We start from the raw sequence: 11,944 nt of genomic DNA on the forward strand, positions 1-11,944 counted from the left end.
CTGAGAGGTCATGTAAATTCAGCAAATAATGCAGTTGTAAAGGAGTCTGAAAAAATCCAGGCTTGAACCGGCGCGATTTGAATCCCTTCTTGCTCACGTTGCCTTAGAATTTTTAAGAGAGATGTATATTAAATGAAGAAAAGAAAGAAAATGTTTTGAAATTAAAACCCAAATAGGAAATAGTTTCCTTCAGCTGCTCCAATCATTGTGCTCGCGTTACGCGTAAACGGACGATACGGCAAGCCAAGTTCCACAAAAAGTTGTCGACACAATTAGCAATGTTCTTCCCCGGATTAAGCTAGGGAATAATCTTTTTCGTTTTTGGGAGGATTTTGTTAACTTCCACTTCAAGAGGCACTTTGAAACAGTAATACACTAGAAGGCAAATTTCCTCGACCATATGCGGCTTTTCGTCACATGATTCATTACACGGATGATTAGCGAAGCAAAAGCACTGAGGACAAGGTATTTAATATGGCGGTCTTAGACCATAAGAGTATACGACCGGCTACCTTTTACCTAATCTTTGGAGGGATAATGCATTTAGCGGGTGCGTATATTGCTCTTCGAGTTTTGAATGACTATCAGTTTGTCAAGAATCGCTAATAATACGCTTATTAATAGCAATATTGCAACATGTGTAAAATAGTTACCGCTATATACTTCTCAAACTCATTAATGTACAGATTTAGCCAAACCTAAAAGCGGAGCTCCCGTTTCTAACCTCAGAAAGCAATATAGTGTATGTGGACATAATTATGCTTATGCATAAAGTACAAGATTAATCGTCATTCGATCGTGTATGCAGTTTACAGTGATCAAACACCTCTGAGCTGACCGTTCCTAACCTCAGAAAGCAATATAGTGTATATGGAAATCATTATGCTTATGCATAAAGTACAAGATTACTCGTCATTCGATTGTGTATGCAGTTTACAGTGATCAAACACCTCTGAGCTGACAACAGTAAACAAAAAACCGATTAAAAACCTCAGCCTTCAGCGTCGTTTGTCAACTCACTTCTGGGTGTTTGGATATCCGATGAAACCTCCGTGTATTTGCGATCACTTGATCCTCTCAGATCTTTTGAAATGCAATTTGCTATTGTGCTACTTATGCAACCCTGGCTGTGTGAGCAAGAAATAGCAAACAACACAAACTTTGCATAACGAGTAGGCTGTAATTTGGCAAAAGACTGGATATTCGGCGTGTTGAAGTCAACGAGACTGTTCTAGTTTCCGGGGTTCATGGAACAGCGTGACATCTTTATTAACATTTATAATGCGGTATTATGCACTTATCAGAATGCTGTATAATGATTGCAAGGATGTTGATTTGAAACGGAATAGACAATTATTTTGTGCAGTGTACTGGTGTACGTTTTGTTCAGTAATGCTTAAATGTCCATGCAGTCATATATTTTAAAAAACGGGATTTTCACGTTTGAATAATACGGAAGTTTACAGAACAGTCCTGAGGTCTTTACATCGCTTTAACCGAAATCTAATACTGAACTGCCAAGTACTCCAAATTCCGTTTGAAAACATCAAGACTATTGTAACTTATGACAGCTAGAAACTCCACTAACTCTTTGTTCTACAGATAATGCAAATATTATAATAATAGAATTTATAAGCACTTCTGAGTGATCATGTTTCAGATGGCGGCAACATCACTTGGTATGAGCCTCCTCCGTTTGAGACAATCACAGATGTAGCAAGAATTTCCACAGCACACACGACTCTGACCAAAGGATTTATCAATGAAGAAATAAGCTGTAACTTCAGTCTAACGGCAGACTTTAGTATCATTACAGTGACGATGAGTTTTGAAGGTGTTACTGTTGCAACATATGTCTCTTCAGCAGGTATAATCCCAGGTAGTTTTGTAAGTCGTTTCAGTGCAACATGGGTTCCCACTAAAATGACACTGATTGTGTTCAATGTAACTACTGCTGACGAAGGAGAATATCGTTGCGCGGTGCTTACACTTGGAGACGGTGTAAAAACATGGATAAGGACCATTCAAGTTGCTGTTCTTGGTAGGCTTCTAAGGAAACTGGTAATAATGTGTCTATTATCGGTTAAAGTCACAGCTCTTTATAAGCCGCTTAATAACAAAGAGGGCAAAATTACTGAATGCTGATTGGTCAATGAAGAGGGTATTTTTTCTTAATTTTGCTTGAGAAGAGGGCAAAATTACTCGCTCACGATTGGTCGAGCGCCAAAAATTCTTGCTCCTGATTGGCTGAACGTTCGCCTTCCACATTCAGTTGGTTTCTTCTCTTTGAGCAAAACAACTTCGTCTTCATCGAAGTTTGTCTTTTAATTCGCACTGCATTCGCCGAAAAGGCATAAAGATTAAGAACTAGCTTTAAAAGATGATCTGAATTTGAATTTTCGAGTGACAAGAAGAAGGGCAAAATATTTTTTTCACGAAAAGCTTAAAACTTGGATCGACTTACATGGCGCCCGGCGTAGCGGGATTGTGTAGTTGAAAAACAAAATGATTCCTTTCGTCAAGGGCTTTCAGTTTACCACGACATCTTGCAGCTCAACAAAAAAGGTCACAGAACAATTTGCCATTGACGGGAGGAACAAGTAGCTCAAATTTGGTGGATTTCTTTGGACAAACCGTTTGCCATGTTTACGGATGCGTATTTGCAAGTGGAAAAAACCTATACAGCACAGGTGAATAAAATAAATTGAAGCTTAACATTTGGTTTAATCGTTGTTACAGTTGTTCACGAATGAAACTCGTATTTTCCTCTCGAGTGGATGTAAATAACAATCATCTATACTCGTTTTGGACGCAAAGAACAAGTTGACTTGCTTGTCTGTTTGTTAGTTGTTTTGCTTCCGAGCGAACGAGTGTTTTAACTCCGCTTAGCTGTCTGTTTTTCGAGGTGCCTCAACAGTGTTAAGAAAATTTTGCCCTCTTTGTTATTAACAAGTAATCGCAATGGTTCCTCGTAAAATTAAGGATTAATATCACTTGTGTTTTCAGAAGTTGCTGAAATTGCTCTCGTCGCCGCGCGATTCGGGCAATTTCAGCAACTTCTGAAAACACGCGTGATATTAATCTTTAATTTTACTCGGCCCCATACGATTACCTATACAAATTAGACGGACATGACAGTACTGCACACATTTTTAACGACTTGTGCATGCGCTAAAACACAGTCGATGGATTCTGGACGATAGACGATGGACGACAGACGATGGACGATATTGGAAAAATTAATTATTATACGAAATTTCAAATATCACACTTTTAGTTTCAATCTTTATCCATCAAGTTTTTTTAACCCACGAGGCGCCATGTGACCCGAAATTTAAGAAAAGATACGAAATGTCAGCGAATTGACGCCGGATTGACGTTCTATGAGTACACTCTTTTGTTTTATATCAGAACTTTTTTTATAAGAACGTAAGGCTGAGACTACAGTGCAACTCACCTTACCGTGGCCACCCAACAAACTTTCACATTTCACAATTACAGTAATAAATCAAAAATTTTAAGTACGTGTTAAGAACAACATTCCTCAGGCTGAGAGTTGATTAAGAACTTTTTATTTTACTTATTTTTATTTTAAATGAAAGCATGAAATAAAGGTAAATAACTGTAAATTAACCAAAATACTTAAGGGCATATTTTATAACATGACATTGGTTTTCTCATTGCATTATACACATCCCACTTTGTTAATGAGCAGTTCTTATTTTTAAGAACCTTTGATAGGTTTCCTGGTTACATTGAAATACTACACAATGTATTTAAGAACATCTTAAGAACGTTTCAGCCTCACGTCGTAAATATATATAAGAACGTTCTCTTTATAAAACGTTCTCTTTATAAAAAAAAGAGAGTGTACATCGCTTTTCAATGTCACGCAACGAAATTATGAAATCGAAACCGTGCAACGAAAAAAGCCAAGAACTTGTGTAAACCACCTCTCCAATTCTCAGAGTTTTGTGTGGAGACGACATGTTGGTGAAAAATGGTCCACCAATATGGCGGCTGTTAATCAATGAAAACATGCGGAGTTCACTTTGGGATGAAAGCGCTTACTTTTTCATGCATGAGATAAAATACAGGTCTATGAACATATCTCCTCATGTACTTGAAACGCTGGAGCAATTACAGAATATTTTATTTATTTATTTATTTATTTATTCAGCTTCGCCTAACTAGAATACAATACTTATAAACATAGAATTATTATGCAGGGAGACCACTACTGCCAAGCCAGTTACAGTTGATCCCTCTTAAATGAAAAATAATAACTAAACCTACTCATACAATAAGGAAGCAAAACAAGAGTTCAAATTGCTAGAAGCAGCACGACGGCGGGCACAAGAGAGACCTCGCTATGTTGCACCTGGGACAGAACGTTCTCCAGGTTCTGATGTTGTCATCGTCGTACAGATCTAGGGCCCTATTGTAATATTGAAGTAGTGTACGCTTAAATGAGTCTAGGGAGATGTGACTTGTGCGTAACTCAACGAGCAGAACATTCCATGTGCGGCATGCGCGTATGAAGAAAGAACGTTGATAAGTTACAGTTCTACTTCGCTTCGGAATATAAATAATGGCATTGCTGCTCGATGACTTGGTAAATCTCGTTGTTTGTCTAGTTACAGGCAGAGCTTCACTATCTGTTAAAACTAAGCCATTTACAGCTTTATAGAACACTATATCCAGAAACTCGTGCTAAAACGAGATAGGTAACAGATTGGTTACTTGAAGGGGGATCTTATCAGTTACATCGCAACCGTAGGGAAGCTTCAAAATAAGTCTTGTTGCACGCCGCTACACGTTTTCAACTTGCTTTAGCAAGCCAATGGACTGTGGCAACCATGTTTGGGTTGCGTAGCCGAGACGGCACCGGACGATAGATAGATACAGTGTGCGACGCGTTTGGGTGCTTTGGATGCATCTAGAGGCTCGGTGCACAAAGCCGAGGAGTTTGTTGGCTTTCGCGCACCGTTCAATCACTAGTTTGTCTGAAGCAATATTGCTTGACACCCACATACCAAGGTGACAAGATTCCAGAGGCGTTAAACTTTCGTTGATGGTATAAGTGTACTGTACAGGTGTTCTTTTGCGTGGGATGCGCTGGTATTTACTTTTGGACTGATTAAATATGAGCCCAGAAGATTCGGACTAGCTGACAAGGTCATTAAGGTCGGATTGCAAGGCATTACAGTCTATGATAGACTCGATGCTCATAAAAATCTTGGTGTCATCGGCGTAACAGGCAACTCTTGATGTCTTAACAGTTTTTGGTAGATCGTCCACAAACAGCAGGAAAAGTATTGGCCCTGGTAGGGACCCCTTGTGGTACCCCGGATGTAGCTAGCAGTTCTCGGGAGGTGGACCAGAGAACTGTAACCTGTTGCTTGCGTTCCTGTAAGTATGAACGGAACAAGTCGTGCAATCTTTCAAGTAACTTGGCGTGATCCACTTTATCGAATGCCTTACTCATGTCGAGATATCTAATGTCCGTTTGTTTACCGGTGTCGAGTTGACCACTAATGTGAGCTGCGTCACGCAAGATCTACCGGCTAAGAAGCCATGCTGTTCCCGACTGATGAGATGGGATATATGATCCCGTAGACTCGCCAGAACACAGCACTCAAGAACTTTGGAGATGACAGGGAGAAGAGAAATAGGGCTATAATTCTCCACAAGATCTCTCTTTCCTCTTTTGAAGATAGGAACAATGTTCGCGAGTTTCCAGTCCCCCGGGAAAATGCCCTAGCCGCAGGGATTTATTAAACAACATGGTCAAGGACGGTGCTATCTGGTCAGCGGTTTCCTTCAGCAGGTGCACTGGAATTCCGTCGGATCCAGTTGCTTTGTTTACGTCAAGCTGTTTGAGAGATGTGCAAACCATTTGCACCGGGATCTCCAGCTCATTTAGTGTGGAGTGTGAGGGCCTCAAGTGTGCTGACGAAGTGTGGGCCTCAGCAGGAGCAGTGAAGACCGACACAAAATAAGAGTTAAACAGATCGGCAATCTGTTGTGTTGTTGATGCCTGAGGACCCTGCTGATTGACATCGCCCGAGCTCATCGTTTCAGGGACGGTCCGCATTTTATTCCTGAGCTTGAAAAGGGGCCAAAAGCGTTTGGGCTCTCGAGTATAATTGACTTAGCCTTTGCGCGCTATTCGCGAAACTTCTGTTGTTGATGGTCAGTAGGAGATTTCTTCAGCTTAGAGCGAGCAGCCTCCTTTTTCCGGAGAACGTGAATAATTTCACATGTGATTCAAGGCGGGGTGTTTTTTTCCTTGATCTTTTTAGTTGGAATAAAACCCAAAACCGCGCTTAATGGTAATGGTAATGAATTTATATAGCGCATTTGCTATTAATATATTAAAATGCGCTTTGCAAGCAAGGGATCTATTGGTGAGATCGGACATCAGCATATATAGGCGCCGCTAGCAGCCGCTATCAGTCCATTAGCGATCTCACCCAGCAAATGAATGAATGAAATGAGCTCTGACCACAACACCGGGAGCTCCATGCCCTACTATTTACGAATAGTGTGTGGGTTGTTTTAGTTTGAGCATTGAAAGATTGTGAGACGGGGCCTACGATTTATAGTCCTTATCCCCAAAGACTTGAAAGTCTTAACCATTTGCGGATGTAATTACAAAGTAAGGCAGCACTTTCTCCTCAGTTATTTTAAGACCCTGAGTGTTGGTCCGGCCGGAGTCGAATTCACGACCTCCCGCATGACACCCCAACTGAGCCACCGGTGCGCGGCTTATAAATGCATCCTTCCTGTAAGTCCAGTTCGAGTTGATGTCATCACTAACTTGAATAAGATTACATAAATTCAAGGCTCCAAGAGCTCCCCGAAGACCGTCAAATTCTCCATTATAATCATACACTGTTCTTTTTTATTTTGTGGGTAGCTTTTGCACATGCGTAAAATTTAAAAGACACCGTGCCATGATCCGTGAACACATCCGATTCTTTAGGATTGAGCACCTCACGCACGCAAACATGGTCCGGCACATTCGTAATCACGAGGTCTAACACTTTATCACGACTGGTAGGAATAAAGTTTAATTGTGTTAAGAAATGATGATTAAGAATTTCTAAGAACGCCACCTCTTTTGTGCCTCGAGTGTTTTCTAGTGAGTCCCAAGAGATTTTGGACAAATTCAGGTCGCCTCCTATTACCATATTATCTTAACTTTCTGCGGCATGATCAAGAAAGAAGTTCAATTTCTCCAACCAGGAGCCTGGATTATCGTCGAGATCTGGCCAGTAAATCGAGCAAAACAGCACTTTCCTGTTACACAAAGTGGTCATCTCAGCACACACAAGTTCTAAGTCCGCTAAATTTTCAAAGTCTGGTACATATTCCCGCAACGATTTAAAGGAACTAGCTTTAGCAGCAATGAGGACTCCGCCACAATTGCGATCCTTACGGTCTTTCCTGTAGAAAATAAAGTCAGAAAGTGGAATAAGTTCTTGGTCGAGAATGTTACTATTCAGCCAGGTTTCGCCGGCGTGTTCGGAACAAACGATGTCTTGAATCCGATCTAGATTGTTCGTTCTAGAAGTCCCAACTTTGTGTTCCGATCTCATACTTCTGGCATTAATCACAAGACCTTTTAACGGGACACTAGAATTTCCAATTTGCGCCCTCTTTGTGTTTGTAGGGCCAGGCTGGCTAGTAATATCGCCACAGAGCAGCAACAAGCCGGTAATGAAGCCACTAGAGCTGTTAAAATTGCGGTGGCGAGTAAGCACCTTCTTGGCAGAAGGTTGAGAAATCGAAGGTTTCAAAATTTCCATGCTGCATACTTGCATCCCTCTACTGGCCTCCTCGCATAAGCAATATCCTTCTCCAGCAGTTTGCGAGTGTTTAGCCGCCAATAAAAGACCAGAAACTATAAGGCAACGGAGAAACCTGTGGAGCACACGTGAGTGAGAAAGAGATGGGAAAGAAATTCTGCGATTTCATAAATAGTACAATTGCTATAACACAAAAGAGTGAACAGTTTAATTTTGACCAATAAACTTCGCTTTCACTAAAAGTATTTAAAGTGTCCCTCGCAAGAGTGAGTATAGTAATCATTCCGTTTATAACTGTTCGACTGAGATGGCCGAGATCAAATTATATAAAACCAAGTTTACCAGTATCTCAGAGATAATCAGTATCCCGCGAGGGCTGGACAAAAGACCAAAAGCGAAACCTGCGAAAAAAAGGCGGACAAGTTTTTCTTGGATGACGGTGCGCTGTTCTTCGTCGCAAGTGCTACTATTGTAGCGTGGGATGTTTGCCAGCGCAGCTCAAAAACGTTTAATAAGCCTTCATCTGAGATCATTTGAAAAGCAAAACTACCTAATATTTTCATTTTGCCTTTTTTGCAACTTAAAAAAGAATATGCAAAGGAATTTTATTACCTTAATCAAACTTGAAGAACGCTTATTTACAGGGGGTCCAAATCCTCGAAAGGGGGTCCATATCCGCTATAGCAGATCTAGACCGAGGGGTCCAAATCCGCAGTGACACCGGTGTAAACAGTGAACGAATGTAACATGGTTTATTAATTTGACCTTGGTCAATCGTAGCCGCGGTAAACGCTCAAGTGTAAACACGGCATTAAAAGTCCTTCGCTTTCCATCTATGCGTGATTTTAGCCAATCAAATTCGTCAATTTTGTAGCTCCCAGTCCTCGTGAGACAGAGCCATATAATAAAAGCCATATAATAAACATCCTTAACAACAGCTGATTTATGTACGTCGTCCTTTCTATCTCGCAATATCTAGCATATCAACGTGAGTTTTAGGAATGTATTGATATAGCTGATCTTCAGGGAAAGTGATTTCCCGGCCTTGTCTCAACCGGAAAATGAAAGGGATGATTAAATAGTTTATTAGTTATGTCTGAGAGGTCATGTAAATTCAGCAAATAATACAGTTGTAAAGGAGCCTGAAAAGAAATCCAGGCTTGAACCGGCGCGATTTGAATTCCTTCTTGCTCACATTGCCTAATAATTCTTAAGAGATATGTATTATATGAAAAAAAAAAAAAAAAAAAGAGGGGGAATATTTTGAAATTAAAACCCAAATAGGAAGTAGTTTCCTTCAGCTTCTCCAATCATTGCGTTACAAGTGAACGAACGATACGGCAAGTCAAGTTCCATAAGTGGTTGTTGAAACAGTTGGCAAGTGTTCTTCCCCGAACTAAGGTAGGGAATACTGAATCTTTTTCGTTTTTTGGAAGATTTTGTTAACTTCCACTTCAAGAGGCACTGTTAAAACAGTAGTACACTATAAGGCAAATTTCCTCTACCATTCACCACTTTAAATATGCGGCTTTTCGTCCCATGATTCATAAACACGGTTGATTGGCGAAGCAAAAGAACTGAGGAGAAGGTATTCAGTATGGCGGTCTTCGACCATAAGAGTATACCACCGGCTACCGTTTGCTTGATTTTTGGAGGCATAATGCATTTAGCGGGTAAGTACATTGCTCTTCGAGTTTTGAATTATTATCAGTTTGTCAAGTATCGCTAATAATACGCTTATTAATAGCAATATCGGAACATGTGTGATTTCAAAAGTTAACGCTGTACAGATTTAGCCAAGCCTAAAAGCAGAGCTCCCGTTACTAACCCGAGAAAGCAATATAAGGTATATGGAAATAATTATACTTCTGCATAAAGTACAAAATTCATCGTCATTAGCGTATACAGTTTGCAGCGATCAAACACCTCTGAGCTGACAGCAATAAACAAAAAAATCGGTCAAAAAATCGGCTTTCGGTCTCGTTCGGTTCAACTCGCTTCTCGGTGTTTGAATATCCAATGAAACACTCCTTCTTGTGCTTGATATATTACTTCTCTGTGTATTTTCGATCATATTTTCTTAAATGTTTACCACGGTTTGTCGCGAAACACGATAAAAATTCCGCAATTCAACATTACTGTTGATGCTCTCAGATATTTTGAAGAGAATGCAATTTGCTAATGGTCGCTAATGTGCTACTTCTGCAACACTGGCTGTGTGGACAAGAAATAACAAACAACACTAATTTTGTATAACGAGTGGGCTGTTATTTCGCAAAAGCACTGGATATTCGGCGGGTTCAAGTCAAAAACGTGACTGAGGGAAAATGATTCCGCAACACTCTTCTAGTTTCCGGGGTTGATGAAACAGCGTGACATCTTTATTAACATTTAAAATCGATTCGATATTATGCAATTATCAGAATTCTGTACGATGATTGAAAGCATGATTGATGATGATTGAAACGATAGAGACTGGTGTACGTTTTGTTCAGAAATGCTTAGATGTCAGTCGTATATTTTAAAAAACGGGATGTTCACGTTTGAATAATACGGAAATTTACACGGCAGTCCTGGGGTCTTTACATCGCTTTAACCGAAATCTAAAATTAACACTGAGCTGCAAAGTACTCGCAATTCCGTTTAAAACGTCAAGACTGGCGTAAATTATGACAGCTAGAAACTCCATTAACCCTTTGTTTCGTTATATTCTACTTGGATTCTACACATAATGCAAATGTAATGATTATTGAATTTATAAGCATTTCTGTAGTGATCATGTTTCAGATGGCGGCAACATTACTTGGTATGAGCCTCCTCCGTTTGAGACAATCACAGATGCAGGAAGTCTTTCCACAACTCACAAGAATCTAACCAAAGGATTTATCAATGAAGAAATAAGCTGTAACTTCAGTCTAACGGCAGACTTGAGTGTTTTATCAGTGACGATGAGTTTTGAAGGTGATACTGTTGCACAATATTTCCCTTCACCAGGTATTATCCCAGGTGATAGTAAGTTTGTAGGTCGTTTCAGTGCAACATGGGTTCCAACCAAAATGACACTGATTGTGTTGAATGTAACTACTGCTGACGAGGGAAAATACCGTTGCGAGGTGCTTACATCTGGAGGCGGAATAAAAACTTGGACAAGGACCATTCAACTTGCTGTTCTTGGTAGGCTTCTAAGGAAACTGGTAATAATGTGTCTATTATCGGTTGAAGTCACAGCTCTTTATAAGCCGCTAAATTAGACGGACACGGCAGTATTGCACACATTTTTAACAACTTGTGCATGCGCTAAAACACAGTCGACGAATTCTGGACGATAGACGATGGACGACAGATGATGGACAATATTGGACAAATTATTATTCGAAATTTCAAATATCACGCTTTTAGTTTCAATCTTTATCCATCAAGTTTGCCGAATTCTTTTTAACCCACATGGCGCCATGTGACCCGAAATTTAAAAAAGGATACGAAATGTCAGCGAATTGCCGCCGGATTGACGTTCTATACGAATACTCTTTTGTTTTATATCAGAACTTTTTTTATAAGAACGTAAGGCTGAGACTACAGTGCAACTCACCTTACCGTGGCCACCCAACAAACTTTCACATTTCACAATTACAGTAATAAATCAAAAATTTTAAGTACGTGTTAAGAACAACATTCCTCAGGCTGAGAGTTGATTAAGAACTTTTTTATTTTACTTATTTTTATTTTAAATGAAAGCATGAAATAAAGGTAAATAACTGTAAATTAACCAAAATACTTAAGGGCATATTTTATAACATGACATTGGTTTTCTCATTGCATTATACACATCCCACTTTGTTAATGAGCAGTTCTTATTTTTAAGAACCTTTGATAGGTTTCCTGGTTACATTGAAATACTACACAATGTATTTAAGAACATCTTAAGAACGTTTCAGCCTCACGTCGTAAATATATATAAGAACGTTCAGCCTCAGCTCCAAAATTGACGTTCTTAAAAAAAAAAGAGTATTTTGACTTCTTCTAAGTAAGTCTCAAGAGCAACTGACCGTTGAATCGGTGGAATCCAACTGGATTTCACGTGAAATAGATGTTGCTCAGTATTTTGGTCATGATAGATATATTGAAGGCGC

The 11,944-nt window shown here is 39.8% G+C and overlaps 1 protein-coding gene across 1 annotated transcript in view; it reads left to right on the forward strand.

Moving 5' to 3' along the window:
• The first annotated feature begins 462 nt into the window (after positions 1-462).
• LOC138029726 (fibroblast growth factor receptor 3-like) overlaps positions 463-11,944 on the forward strand; it is a 58,819-nt gene continuing 47,337 nt past the window's right edge. Inside the window, exons 1-2 of the mRNA XM_068877485.1 lie at positions 463-550; positions 1,661-2,041. Coding sequence (XP_068733586.1) covers positions 475-550; positions 1,661-2,041 — 457 coding nt within the window. The 5' untranslated portion in view covers positions 463-474. The remainder of the gene's footprint in view (positions 551-1,660; positions 2,042-11,944) is intronic.

This window comes from Montipora capricornis, chromosome 13, assembly GCF_036669925.1.
Source record: "Montipora capricornis isolate CH-2021 chromosome 13, ASM3666992v2, whole genome shotgun sequence".
Lineage (NCBI taxonomy): Eukaryota > Metazoa > Cnidaria > Anthozoa > Scleractinia > Acroporidae > Montipora > Montipora capricornis.